Raw genomic sequence first — 24,482 nt, 5'->3', positions numbered from 1 at the left:
GATATCGATATATTTAAGGTCAATTTTGTAACGATCTCAAAACGTAAATATCTTTAAATATGTGTAAAAGTGTGGCAGTATTTTTTATAATCTTTACGATATGTGTGTTTTGTTGAAGGAATGTATGTTTTGTTAAAAGATTGTATGCTTGTTGGATATAACTTGCAAATGTTGGTTTTTGAACTATAGTTTCGAAAATGCTCAAACTCTTAAAAGTACCGACATGAAAATAAAATTACACTTTTTTCTTAAAGAATGTACCATAGGCTGAAGTGCCGAAGAAGGGGTTTCCGAACGATAAAGGACCAAGGACTAAAATTAAAAGTTGGACCTGATTAAAGTGTTGTTTCGAATACAGTTCGACAGTTTACCGGCAAATCCTTAATAATTAGAAAATCTAAATTGGAAGACAGTCATTGTATATTAAACAACTTACCTTACATGGACCATGGTAGTGCGTATTAAAGTAGCTATCATCTTACATGAAATTAGTGGTCCATAATCTTAAATCAAACATAGTGGTCCATAATCCTATATCAAAACATAGAGTTGAAAAGTATAATGACAGAGATCATATATTATAATCTTTCATGCTGAAATCAGATACTAGTATAATGACAAACGTTTGGTACGTGCACTGGTCGAGTTCTTGATTTCTCTGAAAGTTATCGACTCCTCACGATGTGTGTCTGAGTTTAACTATAAAAAAGAATTAAGTTCTCACAGATGGTGCAAGCATATCAGAGTTGAAGTTCTCAGAAATGGTACAACACAGTTGATGTACCATGACATTGTTGATTGAAATAGGATTGAAATAATGACATTATTTATCTCACATTCATCATTGCTTAGAATATAAAATCTTGCTTGGATATGTACAACACACTTTCATACTCTGACTGCATAATTTCAGTAATCTATGATGGTAACTTTAATCCTATTTACATATTATGATACAGACAACTTGGGGGTGAACAAGTAGCTTCTTCTGCTTGGAGTTACAATTTCTGAAGTATGACTTTAACTCCATGTTTCGGGGTAAGGATAAAAATATCGGCTGGATGGTGAACATTGTTTGGTGACAATGTGAACTTGTACCTCTGCAGGAACATTGAAAGTGCAATCTTTGATTCATTTGTTGTGAAGTTCAATCCTACACATGTTCGAGGCCCCATACCGAAAGGAATAAAGGCTGCAGCATTGTTATTTGTCGCTTTAGCCACCCCTTCAGCAAATCTTTCAGGTTTAAAAAGAAGAACATCTTTGCCCCATATTCGAGGATCATGATGAAGAGCGAGTATGGAAATAAAAATGCTTAGATTAGGAGGAAGAGTGAGGTTTCCCAATATAACTTCTTTCTTAACTGCTCTTGTGACAGTAAGCACAGGTGGATATAGTCTAAGTGACTCATTTATGATCATGTTCATCTGCATGAAAAGGGAAACGGAATCATGACAGAGATTAAAATCTACAAATCATTCACTTATGTGTGTGAGTGTGTGTTAATTATGGTCTGTGATATTCTTACGGATTTAAGCCGTGCAATGCCATCAGAGGATGGATTTTCCTGTCCAAAGTGTTCAAACACCTCCTTCCGAGCTTTATCCTGCCAATCTGTGTGGACTGCTAGAAGAAAAACTGTCCATGAAAGTAAATTTGTTGTTGTTAGATGTCCAGCACCATACAATGCTCTAATCTCATCCACCATTTGTTCAACAGTAATCCTCTTGTACACATCAGAATCATGTGAGATTTTCACAAGTTGTCCAAGATAATCCTTTCCATAGTCATCAGCTTCTCCAGTTTTCACTTTCTGCTCTCTTTTACTTACGATGTCTAGAATTGAATTCTTGATTCCTTCTTTAAGTTTCTCAGCTTCGATCTCATCGCTGGTCTTAACAATTTGGCTGAAATTTTTGAAAATTATATATTTAACACAGGAAGTTCTGATCACAATTTACAACTCTGATCACAGGCAGACTAGTATTTAACAAAAAAAACATGAGAAAACTTCTGAAGCAGCTTAAAAGACAGCCTACCTGAGGCCTGGAAATCGAGTTGTGTAAATGTTTCTAACAGTTATATCTGTGAGTTTTGCTACCATCTCAAATATGTGTTTCCCATCAGAAAAACTGCTCCCAAAAGCTGTTCTTGAAATGACTTCAGTTGTTAATGCACCAAATTCCTTGTACACATCTATCTCTTTACCTTCATTATCTCGCCACCTCTGTAGCATAGTCTCTACACTAGTACTCATTTCTGGAATCATGCCCTACATATATTGATAGATGCATTTATTTTAACAGATAAACAGGTCAAATGTATGCAGAAAACACTAAAACAGCATTAATGTAAGTAAATGTACTTAAAAAATGCTTACTTTCAAGCTATTCGCATGAAAAGTATGGTTGGCTAGTTTTCTTATCTTTGCCCATTTTTCACCTTCATTTGTTATAATTGCGTCCCCTAACAACTTCTTGGCATATCCTTCCATCTCCATTTTTGGATAAGCATCTTCTTTGTTATTCAGTATTTCTTTGATAAGCTCGGGTTCTGTAACAAACAACTGAGCTTCTGGACCATGCCAGTTGATGAAGTTTCTTCCTGTAACAGAGACAGGGAAAGGGTAAGCTAGAAATTTATAATATTCAGTTGGTTCCCACCTTGATGATCTAACATTTTTCCCTCTTCTCAAGTTCTGAAAGAGTCTCAGATGCACCCAACCATTACTAATAATTCTTAAGCTTCTAGATGTGCTTGACCTCAAACACTAAATCTAAGTTCTAAAGAAGATGAATAAAACATGGATCATAGAATTTTGTAGACTTACCGTATATCTTTGTCCACAGGTACACATGGGGTTGAATCCTCGGGAACATATCGTGTGAAATTCCCATGGGATACCCCATGGATTGGCTTGTCATTGCTGAGATTATTTTAGTGTTGCCATGAGGAAAGCTATAAGAAAGGCCTTTCACTCCCTGTGAACTTAACAGTCTTTGTATATGTCTTGGACTCCACCATACTTTATGAATCAACTTAGTGAGCTTCCAAAGAGAGAACAAGCAGAGTGTGCTCGAGAATAAGATTGCCAAAATTCCTACAGCCATGAATGTGCTCAGATGACTGAATTACAAAGAAATCTTTATGGTTATATATTTACTTTCCCCCTGGCCGGCCAACATAGATTAGTTTATAGTTGGATAGGGAAACATTGTACGTTTAAGGTATTATATATTCAGGACCACTCGACAAGAAAATGATGGGATTAGTTTGTCAAAATAAACTGCTAAGCTTTTGTTAATTAGAATATCTAAATGATGATTAGGACCACATCAAAAGAGTAATGGCCTAGTAAATTATAGTTGCTTGGTAAAGAATAGAAAAATGTATGACATGGTGACTCAGATGCTGTATTATTATCAAACAAACAGGCAAAGCTTATTACATGGATATCATTAACAACAGTATCACACATTGAGTTGGGTCATTGATGCTGTTCTCTAACCAAATTAAGAATGATATAATTATATAATAATCCAGGAATTCTGTAATTACAATAAGGACGCAGAGATAAATACTCGTAATTGGGATCAATCAGCATAGTTAACAATGGCCAGTGAGTGTGTCATATATTTCACGCGGTTAGAATTCTGACCTGCTCGGTATCATGTGCACAAGTTTGAATCTCTATGAAAAATAAAGTTGTGTTAAGCTGTAAATAAAATTTGTAACTTCTAGTCCCCGAAAGGTCAAAGCTGCAGCCAACAGGCTCCTGAGTGATAACCGAAGACGATCTTGCAGGACATTAATGATGTATAAGGAGGAAGACACAGCCTAAACAAGCATGTGTGAGAGGAAGTTAAGCTGTCGTGGGTCTCTGTGGACTTGAAGATGTAAACCCCTGATAACAATCCACTAAAACCTCCTGCTGGTAGATACTTTACTGAAGTGGCATAAATGAGAACTTTCCTTTGTTCTGCTGACATTTCCCCGATACTCTTCCAGAACAGAATATTTGAGGATCATTCTCTTTGTATCCATAACATTCAGTATGAGCTTTCCACTGCTCCACAGATATTGTACAATCACATCCATGCAGAATCAAATCAAATTCATCAAGCTCCAAGGTTTGAAAAAACTTGTGAAAATTTGAAGAATGCATGATATCAGAGAAGCCTTGAGCAAAATGAGTTACCTGCTCTGAGATGGATGTGACATAACAGTGTCGTGTGAGTAAATGAACATACTTCCTTTTGTTTTTACTGTTGACAGAAATATTTTTCCCACCAAGGTCGTGTTCCACAATTTTGACTGATCTTAGCTCGTCAACTTCTCGAATCAATGTCAGACCAAGAGCATCTTGATCAACAGTCTCGGGATCCATCTCCAAAATCTTTTTGCACCTACTATACAGAAATGGATCTGCATCTCTTATATCCTCCAGAGACACATTCATTCCCTGCAATTGCAGAAAAAATATGCGACAAAGAATATGCCAACTTGTACTTTATGCATCAGGGCGAGGGCAATAACCCATCCACTAAAGGTAAAGTATTCAAGGTGCAATGAATGAACTTTTGATGCTGGATTTGGAAAGAACCTTCTCTTAACATTTGGACAAGCTACAAAAGAGGACATTTCGAGGATTATAAATTTCTTGGCAAACTAGGAAAAACCATTCCCGCAACACACCAGTACCAGAAGCTTCTTCGTTTTCGAACTCTAACATTAAATAAGCGCGTAAAAATATGCTTCAGCTCGTGCTATATACTCAAATGATTCAGCAAACTGTGACCTGTCAATAAGCATCTCGCGTAGCTCCTCATAGTCACTTGATCCATGATCACGGTTTTTGAAAGAAGCATATATTCCGTAAAATCATTAACATAATTAAGCAAGGGTCTTTGTTTTACCATGTCACATTCAATTGTCACTGTCAGTGTCAGGTGATGAGTTAATTTAGCAGCCCGTTCACTAACAAATAAAAATATGCCTCCAAACATTATGGGACCGTTATTAGTTTCATTACTCTTACATCCGCTAGAACGCCCCTAATACCAGTACATTTCACTATTTGTCCGAGACTACTCCCACATAACTTATACATAGCATCGTCCTGAGACTTTCTTCGCAATAACTTACAGAATTCTAAAAGTACAGGTGCGCAATGCAGTTGTATATTTTTCGGATACACACTGACAGTTTTAGCAAACTTTTTGATGAACTACATATTGTTCATGATGTATGCCACAAAGTAAAAAGGCGAGAATGTAAATTTTGAACTATTCACGGAAAAAAATTAATAAAATCTTACTAGCAAACCTTTGTTAATACTTTGGCAAAAAAACCTTTGTAAATAATTTTGCGACTGAAGCTTTTAATTCCGTCGTTTATCCAACATTATTTAATTTATTAAACCCCACATTTCATCTACTGTGATCTGAAGCTTCCCAGAATCGACCATATCTTTTTAAAAGCTCCAACTATACTGCCAGAAGACTCTCCTAACTTTAAAGACTGCTCATCGACATTCGTTAAATTACTTGTCCTCTCCGAGATATTAGTTTGAGATTGGCTTTGAGACTGCGTACCAGACACTGGAGCATTATCACCAGAAGCACTATCATCAATTTCAGTTTGAATGTCTTGTGTTGTCAAATGCCGTCTCCTCTTTGTAGCAGGCATAGCAGTTTCATCAGCATCTTGATCATTTTGATCTATGGAAACAATCTCATCATCATGCCTAAACGGTTTGCTCACCAATTCTGCAGCTTCTCGTTTTTCCTAAGATACAGATAAGTAATCTGATCAGGTTCTAAAAATGCAGAAGCTAAACACGGTGCTGAATTTTAGGTGGCAATAATAAATAGTCTTATAAGCAATCGAAGACTGGTAGAAGTAAGATTGTAAAATTCACGAATTGAGTATCTCAATTCATAAATATACCAAAATCTAAATAAGATTCCAAATCCAGTAAAATCGGCTTCACAAGAACAGAGTACATAATACAATTAGAACAGTCCATATTGTACTAGCCATTTCAAAGATACATTCTCCACATGTTTTTCTCAAGAGATATGTTATAGACAAGTGGTGAGCTACATGCTAACCAATTATTTTGCCAATAGAATAGAAAAGAGCCTGGACTAGATAAGAAGATACTCAGAAGCTATTGGTTTTCTACTTCTCAACCTTGTAGGGTTAAATATCAAAGTCACCACTAGGGGTTATATTGAGACAGGTCACGATCAGGCCAATTGCATTATTTGCTGAACCTTCTGTTCAATTTTTTTTTTATATTTATGTTTAATTTAGCCAATTTCTCATTCTTTATTTAAGGTAGCAAGGAAAAAATGTGATCTTGATTTATAAAATAGAAGCTAGAATGGACAACTTTAAACTAATTAAGTAGCTAATCGCTTCATTTTTAATCACACACCCATCCAGGAATTCGTTTAAAGAAAGTAAAAGAATCTAAGAACTCAAAGTTGTGGCGATACTAATTATTATGGCCAAATTATTAAGTAGATCTTGATGAGCTACAAGCTGACATTCAGAGTTACTTTAACAGTGTGTTTTCTTACGGGGTTGACGAGGGAATGATTGTGAAGGTAACGTTTAGAAATATTGTTTGGGAAGATTTAAAATTTTAAGGCCTTGGTTTTAGAGGTTCATAGAGAGAAAAAAAATACGGATCTGGGGAATTTCCTTGGTTTGATAACCTAAAATGCAATATTGATGTTGTTAGATGTCATAAGACTTCAGAGCAGCATTACGGAATTTTCTAAACTAGCTAGCTCTATAACTATATTCGAAGATATTATTCCAGTCAATCGCTAACCAAATACCCAAAAAAATGATCTACTTGTTCTGGGGGACTTCTAGAACTGTAACTTTAAATAAGCAACTAAAACGTACTACCAAATATGCAGGAATCTAATACATTCTTTATAAAACTTATTTTGTGTATATGTCTCAAACATGCTCATTCTGATATGTATATGAGAAAACTAATAAATTCAGTATTGCCTCGGAATTCTTTTTGCAGCTATCTTTTTTTTTATCGTAGGTAACCCGTAGCCGCTACCCTTTGGGTGTGCACTGGGTAAACCCTACGGGCTCACGCAATAGCCTACAAACCACGTGAACCAAGGTAAATCGCATTTAAGTGACAGACTCTGACTCAGGAGGCATATTTATAAATTCTCCTCCCGTGGGATTCGAACCTGTGACCAAGAGGATAGTTATCCTCTCTTTAACCAACTGAGTCAACTCTTGCGGGCTTTTGCAGCTATCTTAGTGCATGTTAATAATATTCTAGCTGATGGATATGATCTTAAACCAAGTAAATCTGTCAAAGGCCACTTTAAAAGACCTTGTCAAGCTCATGTATTTTTTTTTGGCATTGAAGGTAGAAGATCAAAGAAATGAATTCACTAAGGCAAGGTAATCCTGATCCCCCTCCCATGCACACATACTAATAAGCCTACTAAAACCCTCCAATAAGGGTACTTACCTCGACTGTACACTCATGATTAATAAGGAGTGCCCCTGTACATAAATTTTTAATTTTAAAACAAAAATTTACTGCAGAAAATGAATACTACCTTTTGTGTAGGAGTATTTTCACTATTGTGCTCAACCTCGTCACTGGATTCACTGCATATTTTAGCAACAACTTCACTGTAACCATCTAATGGAAGATCCTGTGATTTCACAGCTTTCTTCATATAAGGTTTAAGCTTGTCTGCACAATTCATAAAAACACTTTCCCCCAATTTTCGAGCACTAGTTGTAATTTCCTAAGAAATAAGGATAAATTAGCAATGACAACGAGAAATGCATAGGTAAAAAGCAATACAACAGACACTGTCATCATATTTGCTACCAGCCTACCAACAATATTCTACGTGATGTTTCAGTTAGCAATGTCCTCAGCCATCAATGTTGAGTGTTTTCAAATTCCTAACCTCTACTCAGCTTATATTCACAGTATGCTACCAAATTTAAGCGTATCTTTGACTCATTTATTAGGGATAATTGCTCAAAATAATTTAGATCAAGACTGATATAAGGTTTTGCGACATGAGCTCTTATCCTAATGAGGCAAAAATATTCAAGAAAATATCAAAATTTAAAAGGCACAGGGGATGTAGCATTGTCAAACCTATTATGAAGCACATTGTTTATAAGGTTGGGAAAGGATAATTTTCCAATTTTTTCTTATAAGATTTAACATACATCAAATAGTAGCTGACCTCATTATTCCTTTCTTGACTAGCTAGCATTGGAGTTAGAAGCTCCATGGAAACATCATCACTTTCCTCTAGTAAATAAGTCATTATTGTTTCCATATAAATAAAGACGTCTTCTGGATGACAATCCCTGAAAATATCAGTGAAAGCAATTTGTAAGCTGTTGAAGAAGAAATTAATGTAAACTCTCGTCACCAGATAATTTTCTAATTATTCACCATACGAAATCACCTTGTTCTATGTACATTGGCATTAAGGAGCTCGATTAGCTTGAGTCAGCACCAGAGCACAGACAACATACGTTATAAAATTGCGCGACTTTTTTTTTCTACAATTTAAAGACAATCGCACACATATATTGTCTTTGTCTTTGACAGGGTTCGCTGGCGAGGGAGATGATAAAAAACCAAGGGGCTATTTCAGACCACCAATGTGACAATGTCAAAGTCCATATTGTATAAATTATAAAATATAGTATTATATATTTAAAGTAATAAAACATATTATTTATGTTGGTAGAAAACAATATATTAATGCATGTAAAATCCAATCTGGAATCCAACCTAATGCTCAGAAGTCTCGTGCAACATTACTTATTTGTACATTGCATAGAACTATTTCAGAAACTAAAGCTAGATATATCAACAGAGTTAAAAGGTTGATATCAGAGCTTAAGTATGCTATTGAAAAATGGATGCGGCTAAAAGACCGGCACAATATTAGTATGCAAAGACAGCTCCAAGCCTCTAAGTTTGCTAATATAAAATTGTAACTCTCGAATCTACCAAACGGACTTCAAACAATATTAAAATGGGTCCTGGTCAATGGTCTTCGATGGCCGTAACCTTACGTTTGACACTGACAATTGATGTGAGTGAAAGGGGACCACGTTCCCCAACGCTTAATTTTTATGTTGAAGACTTTTCCTACCCGCTTAATTTTTCACTCACAAACAGAAAATAAAAATATGAATTGGACAATAATCTAAGAAATAAAGATGTGTGTGTCTGCACCTTTTGTAGATTCAGGGTCAAAGTAAATGCAAGTACCTAATCGAGCTTAGAAAGTGTTGGAACATCTCATAAATTAACCCATGACATTCCAGATCTAGCATTATAATTCCTACTCTGACTCGGGCAAAATTTTCAAGAATAGAGACACTCTTCTGATATGATCCGCTGGATGTGTCAGACTCAGACATGTTCGCAAACAATGGTACAATCAGCTGAAATACTTCCTGAAATACAATCACATAACAATTAGGGGAGTAAAAAATTATAGAATCACATAAAAGATGTATATATGTACACACTGTCAAGTGGTTGTCACTGCATGGAGCTTCCGGTGCTGAAATTCTCATCAACTCGATAATGCAAGATGCAACTGCAACTTGAACATCAACATCTGTGTGCCTTAAGAGTGGTTCAGCCAGAAACGCTAGCATACACTGAGAATATGCATTTTTTATCAATTCCATAGGCTCCTGCACCTGCTCCACCTCCCTTAGAAGACTCCAAACTTTCTAAGAGAACAACAAATTTGTAAAAGGTATCACAAATGCACTACCAATATATACAAGTCAAGGTTTGATCGATCTCAAAGCATAAAAAGAATATATGTCATTGCTACCATAACTCCTAGTATCATAATGGCTACAGCTAAATTCAATCAAATTTCAGTGAACTGCTTAATTATGTATGCATAGACTGAACTGAAAGTCGGACAACAAAAAGCAACACTGCATAGAGCTTCAAACAATGCACTCAAATTTAATTACAACGTGAACCACACAAGATAGTATGATAAGAGATGAGGATTTTAACAGTAAGAAAACACAAAATTTAAAGTATGAATATACCTTAATCAGTGTGAATCAGCAGGAATTAAACTAGATGTGTTGGATATAATATATTTAGTTCTAGCACTGCAGTTCCTTCAAGGATTTCATCAAGTCAATCGGTTAGAAATTAACAACCACCTTTAAGGACACAACAAACTGAGACAATAGAACACCACAGGCTTATGCTACGCTAAGATGCAAGGATAGGGGTGCAAGAGTGCGGGTGCATGATACGGGAAAACACCGGACAGATATGATAACATAGGGGCTCTGGTGTAGCAGGATACAGCACTAAAACATATCAAATTTATATATCTGATATTATTAATAATATAATCTACTCACGAAATTACATATGCATGAGTTCATTATCTAAAACACAAAAATTTACATCAAAACTTTCATTTTGCAAAATAACATCCATACTAATTTGCTTTCGCAAAAAGCTAGTGATAACAATTTTGGGTTATATTTTGGAATAGAAATTTCATAATTAGAGATTGTGTTATCCCTACATCCAATAGAAGCATACGCGTGTCTAAGTATCCAACATAGGATACGTGGGGTAAGGTAAACATACGCCTGTCTGAGTGTCCGACACGAAGATACGTGGGTAAAGCTCAATTTTAAGGCATTTAACGTTTCGAACCTAACATAAATATCAAAAATATTTAAAAAGTACTAGAGTAAAATGCACACCGTGTACCTCTAGTTTCACGATTGTGCACTTTGTATACCTGTGATTTCATATCTAGCAAACTGTGTACCTAAAGTTACCGGATTCTTGCAAAGTGTGTACTTCCTTTAGATTGAAGTTAACACCGTTAGTATGCAAAGGGCACCACAGACATGAACCGTTAGCAAACTGTGTACCTGAAGTGTGTACTTCCGGATTCTGTGCTGCCCTTTGCATACTAACGGTGTTAACTTCAATCTAATGGAAGTACACACTTTGCAAGAATCCGGTAACTTCAGGTATACAGTTTGCTAGATATGAAATCACAGGTACACAAAGTGCACAATCGTGAAACTAGGGGTGTGCATTTTACTCAAAGTACTAATACTGTAATTCATAAGAAGAGCTTCACTTCTACAAGCAAGCTATGAACAAAGCCAGCAAAGGTTTACCATGTTAGTTGTCTTAATAAACAACACCTTACAAAACAAATTAACTAACAAAAAGGTGTTTGGGTAGTAATAATATCAAAATCCCACAATGGAAACATGCATGAAAAAATTATACAACATGCAACATATATTATGGAATAAAAAAATAATATAGGGCTCACATCTAGAAGAGATAAAAGTTCATCAACTTCAGTTGGAATCTGCAAAAGCTCATTCCTGACTTCTATAAGTTGCTCCTCAAGCTTTTTACACGAATCGTCGTCCATGGCCATAACTCTCTACTTGTCTACTAGTACAAAACATGTGATTATCAAGTTCACAAGCATAATGTGTAAAATGATTAGGAATTGAAGAGTGCTAAGCAACAGTTTGGGTGTTACAATTATAAAAACTTGATCAAAAATTCAGAAGCATAATAATTATCTATAAACACAAAAGATATGAACAAGAACCAAGTCTTACACTTCAGTTTAAAATTAAGCATAAAAAGAACGAGAGCATAATAAATAATCAAAGTTCAAGTTTAAAGCTACAGAGATATAAATACAGATTAGGAGTTTGTAATCGATTAAAATTAGTGCCATATAAGATAATTAAGAGTTCGTAAGTTAATTAACCAACTAAATGTAATGTATGGACTTTTTTTCTATTTTTATATAATATTTTATAGTTGTACACAGGCACACCAATTTCTATTTTTTCCTAAAAAAAGTTATGCTTCCGTTAATTTATTCCTTCTATGCTTTATAAAGAAGTAAATATATAAATAATTTTAGAAAAAAAAATTATCTCTCTTACCCATTCTGTTTTTTTGCACAAATTTTTATGCATTTTGATTATATAGCTAAAATCAATATTATTTTAAAATTTATTTTGTGAATAAAAGGAGTTATATTTTCGTACATTTTTAATATAAAGAGTTCTAAGTTGTTCATGTTACAATTTAAACAGCTAATATTAGTATTTTAGAATAAATATTCATCCCTTATAATACCAAAAAAAAAAGACTTATAAAACTTACTGGAGATTGATCCGTAGAGGATTATTTGTGCACCGCTTGAATCATGTAGACTCGCCTCATTTGGGTTTTGTTTTTTGCCAAACTGGAATTTAAGAAAGAAGCCCATTGAAGCCCATGTACAATGATATGGGCCCATTGAAGTAGTCTTTGGCATGCAGTCCAATTTGTTAAGAGGGGTATAGTTGGACACTAGAAATTAGGGAATTTATTGAAAATATTATGTTTTAAACTTATTTACAAAATATACAAACATTTTAAAATTATTTTCAAAAACACAATTTTTAAGTTTCATTTTCAAAAGTATGTTATGCAACCTCTACTACCTGTTATGCAACTTAATTTAAAATTTTGATCAAATTTTGAAAAGATTGATGTCCTGGTTGTATTTGTTGTGTTTCAAGTTTGCAACCACTGCAACTGCAATTTTAAAAAACTTTTAAAATAAAAGTTGCATAATAGATTGCAGAGATTGCAAATCGTATTTTTAAAAATAAAACTTAAAAAAAAAATTGAAAATAAATTTAAAACTGACAGCATTGCCAATTTTTTTTAAAAAAATAGATATTTTTGAAAAAATCCCTAATAAAAAATATATGTGTCCTTGTATACTTCTAGTATATATAAATTTCAAGTTGAACTCCGCTCAATAGCACAGTTCTACTTCAAGACTAGCAGCAATGGAGCACTTCATCATTATCACCGTAATAATATGCATTGCTTCTTCAGTTCTCTTCACTCCCTGTGATTCTCTATCAGGTTACTTATCTTTTACAGTTCTCTCCATAGCTCCCTAATTAATCTTTCAGTCTGTCACTACATTAGTTCTTAAGCATGTATGATTGCGTATTTGTGTGTCATTAAACTCTGCAATTTGTACATAGGCACACATGCAGGTTCTGATAATAGCCACCATCTTACTCATCCAGCAGTGCTACCAAGGAAACTCAGGCCTAGAAAGGGTCATGAAGTATCTGTATGTTTTTTTTAGGTTGTCTGAACTCATTTTTTCGAAACCCGAGTAAAGAGGATCTCTTAAATCAGACTACTTACAACAACTCCTCTGCACATTTCTCTGATTTTCTTTAATTTCACGTACTCGTACAGATAAACAAAGATTACAATGGAGGTCATCAGGATATGGCAAAACAAGATGCGTTTTCAGGTAATCGCTTATGAATACGAAGAATAGCTAGTTAGGCAAATACTAAGCTTGTTAGAGTATGTCACAATTGTTACATGTCCAACTCTTACCTATTTAAAACCCAGAACATGTAGAAATATAGCTTGTCTGAAGACTAAACTGATAGATATATCATCTGCAGCAGGCAAAGAACCCAAAAACGGGGCAAAAAAGAGGCAGGCCTCAATAGAAACATGGAGGGAATGGATGGAAGCTGAAGGAAGTGATACATCCCAGTACTTCACCATGGATTACTCTCGTGTGAGAAGACGACGTCCTATACACAACAAGTCCCTCCCGGTTGCTCCATGAACCATGCATACACCAGACTACTTACTGTTAATTTCGTGTTTTCTACTAGACCAAGGATAGATTTACAGTTCTGAACACACGTGTTAGAATCACAATTTTGAGCAAGAACAACACATGTTGGTGGTCGTATATAGGGAAGGGAGTCGAGGAACACGAAGGCGTGTCTTCTTTTTTATCTATGTAATGGCCGACAGTTCGAGCGAAACCCTAAGTTTGTAGCAAGTACCGGAGTATCATACTCCACTTATGCTTTTGTGTAACATTCACTACACATGTTTTGTTTATCAATGCGGTCAAATATATATATAACTCAACCCCCAATGTTTCGTATTCCGTTTCCACTAGGTACACAACATTTCATTTACCTGGGGCACTTACTCTCTCGGTCCCTTCCAATTGTTATTATTTCTTAATGAGTGTTGGCACGCATCTTAAGGTGAATAAAAAGTATAATTTTAAAAAAAAAATTATTTGAATAATAAATATAATGTTTAAATTTTTATTAAGAAAAAGAATTTTTTATATTGAGCTATAATTTTTATTAATCTTAAAGTACGTGCAGGACACTCTCTTAGAAACGATAACAATTGGGAGGTACGGAGGCGGTGCATCTTTTTACAAGCTCTTGAACTCTAAGATCTGTATGCATATCCGCTAGTTTAAGACATGTACAATGTAAAAACCAATTACAAGGGTTACACTCGTCTTCTATGCAATCCGCACCCATGCGTATGTGCGTATACATTTACCCCTTGTTCCCGAGTTTTAAAAAGAATGGAAGATAAATAAAATAGTTGCGCTTTCATTCCTAACTATGCTCCCGAAAATTTAAAATGAACGAAATCAAGTAGTTATCAATGTAAATTTTACATACTTTCATTTTAGAACTTTCATCTCATTTTTAAAATGAAAGTACTTTACCTACTTATCACTTATTTCATTTCCTACTAAAAACTCGGAAGCTGAGTTTACTCATCTAAACATTTTGGGTGGCCTATGTCAAGCATGCCAAATTACAAATTTAGCGCAGCCAGGCCTGCAGCCTTTAATATTATAGTTCCGTACGGTCTATGGCAGAGCTGTTATGTGTTCAGTGGTCTAAAAAGTACCTGAATAACCAGATACTTCAAGTGAACGTGTATGCACCAGGTACAATGTCTACTAAATTAACTAAGGTTAGGAGTGCAAATTAATTAATTATATGTTTCACCTTGTTCCTAAAATATTGGCTTTAACACTCGCACACCACAATAAGGCTAGCAAATCATAATTAGGTCACTACTCAAAATCATCAAACTCTAATAGACTGCTAATTAGTTTAAAACCAAGGTTATCACAGCGCCAAGTCGACCCTCGAAGCCTGAATACCTTCGTGAAGATTAGTCGACAAGTCGTCCGACTAGTCGTAAAAAGTCGACAAAGTGTTCATTATACGTATAATTACTAGATTTAATATATAATATATTTGAACACGTTAATTTTATAATTTAGATCAAAAGTAATAGAATAATTAGTTCAAAATAAGCATGGTACATCACAATTATGGTTATGAAGCCCCCAAGTCGGGCTACGAGACTCTTGGGTGACCTTCACGTCAACTAATCGACGACAAGTCGGGCTTGAAAACTCTTGGCGCCTGAGTACCTTCGTGTCGACTAGTCGCTGACTAGTCGTCTTCGTGACAACAATGCTTAAAACGGATCCTGATCAACATATAAGCCTCTTAGCCAATCAAATGGCAAGGGCCTTCCTTGCCGTGAGCTTAAAACATTGCCAACCAACACCAAGTTTCCATTCCTTCCCAACAGACTCGGAAACTGAGCTCAAGGTGTTCAACATTACCGTGCTCAAATTCCAGAATTTTCCAATTCAAGGTGTTTTAGTTATAGACTTAGAGTACACTTGTCACGAGGCTCATATATTGTTGCTATTTGTTTAAATCCAGCTTATTTATAACTTCTTAAAACATAATCTTGTAATCAACAAAGTAAATAGGCCTCCCACCAAGCATAAAAAATGTACCAATATGAACATTTGAGCATTAGTAACCACAACCAATAAGCAAAGACAGAATATACAGTCACGCTAGTTTGTGAACAATAAAATGCACCAATTTAATATTAGGACGACCTGGATTGCGAAACACTATACTCAATCATGGTTACTCTATCTTGCTTCTTGAACCTGGTCTCGCTAATACAGCGCAATTTCAATAAGAATAGGGGCTTCAGAATCATACAGCTTTATATCTTCTGCCTCTTTTGAACCTGATCTGATACCTCTCCAGCATTCGACTCCTGATAATGTCCAACTTGCTGATCATCAGATGGATCGACGTGATCCTAAAGAGCAAATAATTATTCAGGGAATTTCTCACAAATATATTGCTTTGGTGGTATAAAATAATACATATATGAGGGGGTCCCACAAACCAGTGTCAAGGCATGGCCTCTGTTACTCGGACTCTTCATTTTGCAATGGAGTACCCGTGTGGGACTCTCAATAATCGGACATTGGTACAGACATTTGGACAATTATTTTAGGCCAAAACATGTAAAAATTTGAAGATGTTGCTGAGTCTGACACTTGAACATGTATCAAAGTTAGACACTTCCAGCTGAGTGTCCGAGTAACAATGGGCATGACAGTGTTTATTGCATAGATGTTGCATTGAATTATAATTGGAGAGAGCTATTAGTGAGCTCCCTACTTATATACTCCTCATTGTCTTTCCAAAAAATCGATATTTGTTTGCAAGAAAATTACATTATCAGCTAGTTTATGGCTCCTAACATGCCATCTAATTATCTAAAAGCAGTGATAAATTTAAGGAACATGTTACAAGTTATGTGGACCTATATTTGAAAGTTATATGTCCTTTCCAAACATTTATTTTATAATGTCTTCATGATCTTGGGTTAATTATTTAGCAATCGAGATTGCAGTCCATCAAGGCAACAAACCTAACCCTACTTAATGTTAATGGTAGACTAAGTGTATTATTCTACACGACAACCAACAGCCTTGCAGATAAAAATCGATTATGAAAACTGCAAGGGTGCAAAAGTTCAAACCTTCGCTACAGATATGCCTGACGTCAATCCTCTATTTGCTCTCTTGCCAAGATCAACCTGCACTGAAACGGTAGCCTGAGTCAGATCTACTCCAGCACTCTCCAGTGCTTGCGTCAGAGTATTTAATAACCTGATTGACAGCAGAAAATTTAGTTTGATATTAGTGGATATTCACACTTCCTCCAAAACATAATTTGGTACAAAAATATGTGAAGAGATGATACACTAGATCAATTAGGACAAAATCCAAGCAAATAAAGCAGTAGATATTCTAAGTCTGAACTTAAATAATCTAAGAGTTAAGTGCCTATCAGAAATTCACTGCTCAACGACCAACATGAACACCAAAATTCTTACCTTGACCATGCATGACAGCCAGTTACAGACTATAAAACACTGTAATGTATGATATTAAATTTATGCCCAACAAACTAGTGCTTAAACCCGCAATTGCCGAATATACAAGTAGACAACAAACCCAAATCACACAACTTGATGTTTTGCGGATAATAGAATTAATAAATAAATTTGTATATATAATATTATTCAAGGATGAATTGAATAGGTATTTTAGTAAAATTAAGAAAGTAAACTATAAAGAATTCTACATCATACTAGAGAAATAATAAAAAGAATTGGTTTTGCTTTTGTTTAGGAATTTACCTGTTCTACAAGTTTTAAGATATCTATACAAGTTGAATATTCAACAAGAAAAGAGATAATGAATAACGTGAAATCACATTATTGGATTAATCCGGGATTTATTTGTAACTCTACAGAGAGGAGATATGTTTATATCTCTATCCTGTCCTACATCACCATGCCTTCATACCAGAAAGGTGTGTGTTCAACACGCTAAACATGTATCTAAAGAGGAAGGTCTTCAACATTACTTGAACCTAATTTGTACAAGAAAACATGACATTGACAAATAGCTTTAAATATATTTTTTCGTTTGATTTGTGTTCTTTATTTGGTGGTTATCACAACTGACACAATTTAACTTCCGAACTTGCTAGTCCATGTCTTACAAGATTATCATATTTAAATAGTATGTTGTGTATATTCTTTTGGGAATTCCGTATCTGCCCATGCATACTTTAGTAATAAATTTGGAACGCTTCCACTGAGGCATCCATCAATTTATACTAGTTATCGATACTGAACCTCCTAAGAATGTTGAAACTTATTTGGGAACCTGAAGCCTTATACTGAACCGTAAGTGGTTTGTGTATAGTTCAGTATAGTTCAGCTGCTAATTTAATACCTTACTCACGCAGGCCATCTTTAGACCATTAAAGTTGTGCACCTTCGTATACATTTCCATAGAACTTAGTACCACATGGACAGGGCAACAATTACTTGCTAGATCGTAGATGTCGCGTCAGTGGTTAAAGGGAACATGCCACGTTTTGTGAACAGCTATGCCAACTTTGGAGTTTAAAACGTGTACATAAAGTCACATGTATTCTTTATCAAAAAAAAATTGTAATGAAGGACTTCCTAGGCTAACCCTCAATCTCGGCTTCTCAAGTTGGCAATAAATTAAGTTCCTTTACAACACGTTAGACGTGGGCTATAAAGATCGCCTTTTAATTTGCTTATTTTTCATTATTGGCTTTATTTGACTTTTGAGAATTGTGCCTCCTTATTTTCACTGAGAGTATTTACCTAAAAAGTCGGGCTGATATAATTTTATAGTCAAATAGTGTCCAGACCAAAACATATCAATGGTACAATAAAAGTACACCATTGTAGCTAAAGTTGGTTAATAAAAGCTAGCATAAATGCAGTCAAATAAAGAAGTCAAGGTGCAATGACTAATTTTGTAACTCACCCTTGTGAATAGACACTTGAAATGCTAATCGTACCCCCTTCAATAGTAAGATCCTCGTGCTGACTTGGTGCATCACCGTTGATCGTGCACTCCGATATATTTGCATCAGAAACTGGACGCTGAAGAGGATGGGAAAACACACCGTCACCTTGGATAGGGACACCCATATTTGAGTGCAAAGGCATGGGCATGACCATTCCCTTGTTTGCTAGTTCAGGTTGCTGCTCCATCAATTTACAGGATAAATCTCTGCTAAGGTCAGAATCAACTGTAATCTGCTGGTTTGTGTGCATGGAGGGCAAAATTGTAACATTATTCTCATCAAATCTTCCAGGATATGTCGAACCCGGTACAGCATCATTCTTTACAGCTTGAGGATTGCCAACTAAACTCTGAACACGCCAGTGACTATTTCTCTAATCAAAAACAAATTGATCAGTAATCAACTTCCATAATTCAATTAATATTGAGTACTTCAATTCACTAAAGATCCTCTATGTAGCCACAGACAATCTGGACAAGATGAAATTCAAGTTTGGTCAAGCAACCTGATTTTCCCCTTAATCTTTTAAGGTAGATCAAATATATAGCTCCTTTATCGCTTCAAGCGCAATTATGTGACCAGGTAAATAGGGACCATTTCTAAGAACATATATTAATTATTAAATAGCTACTTTCTGGGGTTAACAGACCCTGGTCAAGTGGTGTTTGTAATCAATTTAGTGTTATTGTGGATCAAATCCATCTACGATGTTATCCTGCATCTTACAGCAGCATCCCGGCACATATAAAGAAACTGCTCAACTGAATTATTATAAATTTACTTCAGTCTAAACTAATTGATCCTTAAATGTACTTTAGTCTATGTATTGGGAAATTACCCACGGCATCAACTTGGTGGGCTCCGAGCTCCAACCTTGGTATGATCCCTCATACTTTTGCATCTTTTCCTGTAGATACTGCACATAATCAATCACCTGCAGATAAACGTAATTAATTAAACTACCTGGGAATGCTGAAATGATTTTCCCAAAAAGCCAATGTAAACTTATGACCTTAAGCACTGTACCTCCAATAAGAATGATGCTGTATCTCTCTTCTGATCACTGTTTGGTATCAGTTCTCTCAATATCTGAAATCTAGTTGAATAGAAAAGTTTAACAGTTAATGACTATATCAAAAACAATCATCAGTGCAGATACACCATAGGCTAACATAAAATTACTCAATGAAACTTCCATTTCTTTAAGATTAACCCATACAGGCTTGATGTCATTCTGTTAACACGTTGAATAATGAAGTTTCAGGTTCACAAACAATGTAATTTTTTGTTTAATAGAAAAGGAAGGGAACTGCACCAGTATTGTTTGGACGAGTTAGATGAAGAGAAACTAAGGTCTGTCTAAAGAATATATAAATATTAATGTATCTGATATGCAGTGATATATTATCAACCGTTTTTATCTACTATATAAAATAATCTGATCTCCTCTACCTAGTCACTGCCAGTCAGAAAAGGGAACTCAGATGTTATATTGTTACAAACAAGCTACACTACATAAACCAATGATCAACAAGGGAATAGAAACATAAATAACGGAAATAGTATCAAACCCGTGTTTGGGAGGCAAATTTACCTATTAAATTATTTGTTAAAGTAACAGAATTACAAAACATATAAGAAAACATTGCATAATTGTGAAAACAACTTTTTCAGAGAAACGGACTTAAAAGGACAACCCTCTTAGGAACATTACAGGAGTCAATAAAACAGGAATGGGATGGAAAAAATACATTTGTAATTTATACAATTGTTGAGGATGAGCTAGACTTTACACTTAATTTTTTTTAGAAGGCCGAAATAAATTTCTATTTGAAAATTTGAGGTAAGACGCCGGGTATTGGGCACTTAAAAGTTACCCATCCAATTAGAAACTCCTAAAATACTTTTTAGACATAAATGTGAGGAAACTATGACATTCAAAAAGCTGTGCAATTTCAGAGACTAGAGCACATAATGTTATAAGTCATCCATACAGAATACTTGAACTTTAGGGCATCTATGGACAGTCAATGCCAGTTCTTTACTCTAATTTTAGCTAATTGACACACATGCAGATGCTTAGAATTCATTACAAGTACATCAAAACTAACAATCTAGTACAACAAATATATAGACGATATATCATTACATTTATCGCAATTATCATATCCCTGATACCATAATTCAGAAAATCATCCAACAAAAACATTTGTCACCCTGACAAAGACTATTAATTCTTTAACCAATAACATAACGACAAGACATCACTCAAAACAATTAAAAAACCGCATTTTACAAAAATCATAGTGATCAAAGAATTCAGAATACCTCTCATTAATCTTGCTCCTCCGCCGTTGCTCAGTAACCGAATGCTTAGACCTTGTTGCACTAGCTTTATCACTATTCTTCCCATCTATTTCCACACCCAATATTAAAAATCAAAACTTTTTCCACTACACTCAATCAAAACAAAACCTTCTCACCTCTAACCAAAACAATAAACACACACTATTTACACACACAAATACACACAATTATACACACACCTTTAGTATTAGTAGAAGGGGTAGCATCTTTCTTGGACCCAAAATCATCAAAAGCCTCATCTTCCTCTTCATGACTCTTCCCAGATTTCATCTTTTTCAATTTACACACAATTCTTCAAAAATTCACAAAAAATTCAAAACCAATTATTTCATCAAAAAGACAAATACCCATTTGAATTATAATCATAATAAACAAGATCCATCAACTAATAAATCAAATCAATGAAAAAGATTGTACCTTTATGATTCTTGAATAAGAAAAATGAATTGTTCTCTTCAGTGGCTTAATTAATTATTTTATAGATATATGTTTGTGTGTGTATAGGTAAAGAATGGAGGGCTACTCTGTCACGGTAAAGAAGATGAAAAACATCTCGTGAATTTGATACATGAAGTGTATTCACTGGGGCACTTTATTTTCTCCGATTTTGTTGTAAAGGCTCTGTTTGGATGAGGGCATCCTCATGTGATCCTCGTGAGCCTTCATGCTTTTCTATTTCTTCATCTCTAATTTTTAGTATTTTGTAAATTTCATTTGTTAAATATTTTTCAACCAATCATATGAAAGGGTTAACTAAACCAAATGTGTTCAGTATAAATTGCTGCGTGTGGTAATTTCGAGACAATATTTCGACCCCTTATTTTTTCACAATTACTTACGGCTTGCTCCTGAGTTTTTTAATGGGAAGAAAGTAAGCGATTAGGAGTTAAAGTATTTCCATCCCATTTTTGAAGTGAAAGTTTTGGAGTGAAATATTGTTAAATTTGCATTCAATAACACTTGATTTCGCTTCTTTTAAAAACTTGGGAGCACGATTACGGAGGGAAGTGAAACAACTTTATTTATCCTCCACTTGCTTTCCTTCCTTTTTAAAATTTAGGAGTGAGGCGTTATAGTTAAGTGATGTGTTTAATCATATACAACCCACAATGAACATTGCAGCCCCCCTTATTTCATTGTTTCGTTGTGGGACATTCATGTCGTAATGATACATTGCCGGAGGCATATCCTTAATAATTTCTTTTTAAAATTTGAAATTAATATTATGGATTAATTACTGACAAATAATGTAATTTTAATCAAAGTTAATAAAACCATATATGTTATATTATTATTTTAATAATTATGTTTTGTTTATAAGAATAATTGTTAATATAAATTATTTAAAAAATTCAAAAAAGTAGTATAATTTATTTTATTACTTGAAAAAGTTGCATTGATGTCATGACTAGAATCACCAAAACTTTGTTACATTTTAAAATTATTTTTTATTGTTTAAAAAATATATATAAAGAAGTAGTGTGTATATATTTATTTATATATATATAGTTGAATTGTGTTGTTTTATTGATCTCTTTCTCGGTTTCAAGTTTCAAATCCTTGATTTGAAACTCCAATCAGCAGTCTCCACTCAATGGTGGCGATTCAAACTCTCTGATAATGGTTTTAGGCGCGGAATGGCGGTTCCACGAACTACAAATGAAGGACAATCTCATCGGGGCATCAGCTCATCCAAATGGTGGCAACTCGGTGGCGACTCAGTGTGTCAACTTGGCGGGTCTAACCATTTATACTGAATTTTGAGTTGAGATGACCGGTATTTTTTGTGGTTAAGTCTCATATGAATACAATCAGGGGCTCGTGTATTGCTTTTCATTTTTACACGCATATATTTATATGCCACACTATATATTTATTGCACTAAGCCGGGGGTATTCACGTAAACAGCCTCTTAGTTCTTCGGAGTAGAGGCATGATCTGCGTATATTTTACTCTTTCTAGATACTACTCTAAGCGATATATAATGATTATGGTTGATTGATTGATTGATATATATATATATATATAAAAGATAAAATATTTAAAAAAATTAAAAAAAATAAAGAATGATGAAAATACTATTAATTATAACTTATCAAAACTATAATTTTGCTTTAATGTAAATGATACATTGCGTTGGGTGGTTTAATCAGTCATCTGTAGCTGTAGCTAAGGAAGAGCACACTACATAAAAATACGTAAAACTTAAGTAACATATATTTGATCATATAATTTGCAAAATAAGCAAGACAATACTGTGATCCATAATTTTATTCACGAGTTAATTGCACTTTGCAACCCCCACCTTTTATTTAAAATCAAAATAGTATACCTATTTTGCAAAATGCAGTTAGCAACCTTTAATTTTCAATATCAACTACAACATGGATCCCTTGCGGTTATAAAATTGCAATTGAGTTGTTAATATTAATAACTAAAATTTTAAATTAATTAAAATATTTATTTTAATGCATTTTTTACATGAAAAAAATTATAGTTATTTTCAATTATTTTATTACTCAGTATAATTTTTAAAATTTTAAAATATAGATATATTTAGAAACTTTATGATTATATATATAAACATATATTTTACTTAATAAATATATTTTAAGTATTTAGCATTATGATTAATTTAATTAAAATATTTATTTTAATGCATTTTTTACATGAAAAAAATTATAGCTATTTTCAATTATTAATACTCTAAATTAATCATAATGCTAAATACTTAAAATATATTTATTAAGTAAAATATATGTTTATATATATAATCATAAAGTTTCTAAATATATCTATATTTTAAAATTTTAAAAATTATACTGAGTAATAAAATAATTGACATTAATATTATTTTTATAATTTGAAATTCTAAATTTTAGTTTAATTTAAAAAAAATTAAAATTATTATTTAAATATTTTGCTGAATTTCAATTTTACCCTCCACAATATAAATATTTTTAACAATATGGTTAAAGGGATGTATATTGTATTTGATGTCTAAAATTAGGGATTGCAAATTGTATTTTTGAAAATAAGTATATAGTTTTGTTATTCAATAAAAGGTAGGGGTTACAAAGTGCAATTAACTCTTTTATTCTCATAAGACTTATATTTGGGTATATTTGGTATTGCTGTTGCAGACAGCAACAGCAGCTTTTTGCTGAAAAGCAGTTAAAAAACTGTTTGGTAAAATTTAAAAGCTGCTTTTCGGAAAAGTGTTTTTGGCCTAAAAGCTGTTGTTAGAGAAAGCAAGTCCCCTCATGCTTTTAGAAAAAGCTCCTTTTCAGCTGTTGCGGGAAGCAGATGCTGATTTTACCATCAAACCTTACCAAAAACATCATTATTTTTAATTTTTTGCATCAACACATATACGTATCAAAAAAATTACCAAACAGTTATCTGATTTTTACAACAGCACT

General features: G+C 34.0%; 4 protein-coding genes across 7 annotated transcripts; 1 reads left to right on the top strand and 3 right to left on the bottom strand.

The window, feature by feature from the left end:
* Positions 1 to 809: 809 nt before the first annotated feature.
* On the bottom strand, positions 810 to 3,608 carry LOC141679001 (cytochrome P450 CYP749A22-like). Its single transcript, XM_074485474.1, has 5 exons — positions 2,831 to 3,608; positions 2,381 to 2,604; positions 2,040 to 2,272; positions 1,529 to 1,907; positions 810 to 1,427 (listed from the first exon to the last, which is right to left on the bottom strand). The coding sequence occupies exons 1-5, from the start codon at positions 3,108 to 3,110 to the stop codon at positions 999 to 1,001; spliced, it is 1,545 nt and encodes a 514-aa protein (XP_074341575.1). The 5' UTR covers positions 3,111 to 3,608; the 3' UTR covers positions 810 to 998.
* Positions 3,609 to 4,280: 672 nt separating this feature from the next.
* Positions 4,281 to 9,489, bottom strand: LOC141679002 (sister chromatid cohesion protein PDS5 homolog C-like). Of its 2 annotated transcripts, XM_074485476.1 has the most exons (5): positions 9,308 to 9,489; positions 8,262 to 8,388; positions 7,611 to 7,805; positions 5,595 to 5,787; positions 4,281 to 4,462 (listed from the first exon to the last, which is right to left on the bottom strand). In XM_074485476.1, the coding sequence occupies exons 1-5, from the start codon at positions 9,457 to 9,459 to the stop codon at positions 4,410 to 4,412; spliced, it is 720 nt and encodes a 239-aa protein (XP_074341577.1). In that variant the 5' UTR covers positions 9,460 to 9,489; the 3' UTR covers positions 4,281 to 4,409. The 2 variants fall into 2 exon arrangements, with proteins under 2 accessions (XP_074341577.1, XP_074341576.1); XM_074485475.1 differs by having other exon boundaries at positions 4,359 to 5,787.
* Positions 9,490 to 12,913: 3,424 nt separating this feature from the next.
* Positions 12,914 to 14,024, top strand: LOC141676810 (uncharacterized). 2 transcript variants are annotated; one of them, XM_074482526.1, is made up of 4 exons: positions 12,914 to 13,003; positions 13,129 to 13,220; positions 13,352 to 13,409; positions 13,573 to 14,024. In XM_074482526.1, exons 1-4 carry the CDS (start codon positions 12,925 to 12,927, stop codon positions 13,737 to 13,739), a joined length of 396 nt encoding a protein of 131 aa, XP_074338627.1. In that variant the 5' UTR covers positions 12,914 to 12,924; the 3' UTR covers positions 13,740 to 14,024. The 2 variants fall into 2 exon arrangements, with proteins under 2 accessions (XP_074338627.1, XP_074338626.1); XM_074482525.1 differs by having other exon boundaries at positions 13,570 to 14,024.
* A 1,703-nt stretch (positions 14,025 to 15,727) lies between these two features.
* LOC141678562 (transcription factor BIM2) lies at positions 15,728 to 21,717 on the bottom strand. Of its 2 annotated transcripts, none has more exons than XM_074484907.1 (8): positions 21,478 to 21,717; positions 21,240 to 21,352; positions 21,022 to 21,106; positions 19,720 to 19,789; positions 19,536 to 19,627; positions 18,651 to 19,058; positions 16,814 to 16,943; positions 15,728 to 16,081 (listed from the first exon to the last, which is right to left on the bottom strand). In XM_074484907.1, the coding sequence occupies exons 2-8, from the start codon at positions 21,328 to 21,330 to the stop codon at positions 15,983 to 15,985; spliced, it is 975 nt and encodes a 324-aa protein (XP_074341008.1). In that variant the 5' UTR covers positions 21,331 to 21,352; positions 21,478 to 21,717; the 3' UTR covers positions 15,728 to 15,982. The 2 variants fall into 2 exon arrangements, with proteins under 2 accessions (XP_074341008.1, XP_074341007.1); XM_074484906.1 differs by having other exon boundaries at positions 18,651 to 19,066; positions 19,532 to 19,627; positions 21,478 to 21,715.
* Positions 21,718 to 24,482: the final 2,765 nt, after the last annotated feature.

The sequence above is a fragment of the Apium graveolens genome, chromosome 8 (assembly GCF_009905375.1).
Source record: "Apium graveolens cultivar Ventura chromosome 8, ASM990537v1, whole genome shotgun sequence".
NCBI classification, from domain to species: domain Eukaryota; kingdom Viridiplantae; phylum Streptophyta; class Magnoliopsida; order Apiales; family Apiaceae; genus Apium; species Apium graveolens.
The sequence above is the reverse complement of the archived record's forward strand: the minus strand, read 5'-3'. Positions and strand labels throughout refer to the sequence as shown.

What these genes read in the sequence shown, in the direction of transcription:
- LOC141678562 (XM_074484906.1), bottom strand. Translation starts at nt 21,330, where the DNA reads ATGAAATCTGGGAAGAGTCATGAAGAGGAAGATGAGGCTTTTGATGAT. An exon ending in CCCTTCTACTAATACTAAAG is followed by an intron (nt 21,107 to 21,239) that starts GTGTGTGTATAA and finishes GTGTGGAAATAG; the next exon opens with ATGGGAAGAATAGTGATAAA. An exon ending in CCACCAAGTTGATGCCGTGG is followed by an intron (nt 19,067 to 19,531) that starts GTAATTTCCCAA and finishes GTTTTTGATTAG; the next exon opens with AGAAATAGTCACTGGCGTGT.
- LOC141676810 (XM_074482525.1), top strand. Translation starts at nt 12,925, where the DNA reads ATGGAGCACTTCATCATTATCACCGTAATAATATGCATTGCTTCTTCA. An exon ending in GAAAGGGTCATGAAGTATCT is followed by an intron (nt 13,221 to 13,351) that starts GTATGTTTTTTT and finishes GTACTCGTACAG; the next exon opens with ATAAACAAAGATTACAATGG. An exon ending in AAAACAAGATGCGTTTTCAG is followed by an intron (nt 13,410 to 13,569) that starts GTAATCGCTTAT and finishes TATCATCTGCAG; the next exon opens with CAGGCAAAGAACCCAAAAAC.
- LOC141679001 (XM_074485474.1), bottom strand. Translation starts at nt 3,110, where the DNA reads ATGGCTGTAGGAATTTTGGCAATCTTATTCTCGAGCACACTCTGCTTG. An exon ending in CCTGTGGACAAAGATATACG is followed by an intron (nt 2,605 to 2,830) that starts GTAAGTCTACAA and finishes TCTCTGTTACAG; the next exon opens with GAAGAAACTTCATCAACTGG. An exon ending in TTCATGCGAATAGCTTGAAA is followed by an intron (nt 2,273 to 2,380) that starts GTAAGCATTTTT and finishes CAATATATGTAG; the next exon opens with GGCATGATTCCAGAAATGAG.
- LOC141679002 (XM_074485475.1), bottom strand. Translation starts at nt 9,459, where the DNA reads ATGTCTGAGTCTGACACATCCAGCGGATCATATCAGAAGAGTGTCTCT. An exon ending in GTCAAGAAAGGAATAATGAG is followed by an intron (nt 7,806 to 8,261) that starts GTCAGCTACTAT and finishes CTTATTTCTTAG; the next exon opens with GAAATTACAACTAGTGCTCG. An exon ending in AAAATACTCCTACACAAAAG is followed by an intron (nt 5,788 to 7,610) that starts GTAGTATTCATT and finishes TCTGTATCTTAG; the next exon opens with GAAAAACGAGAAGCTGCAGA.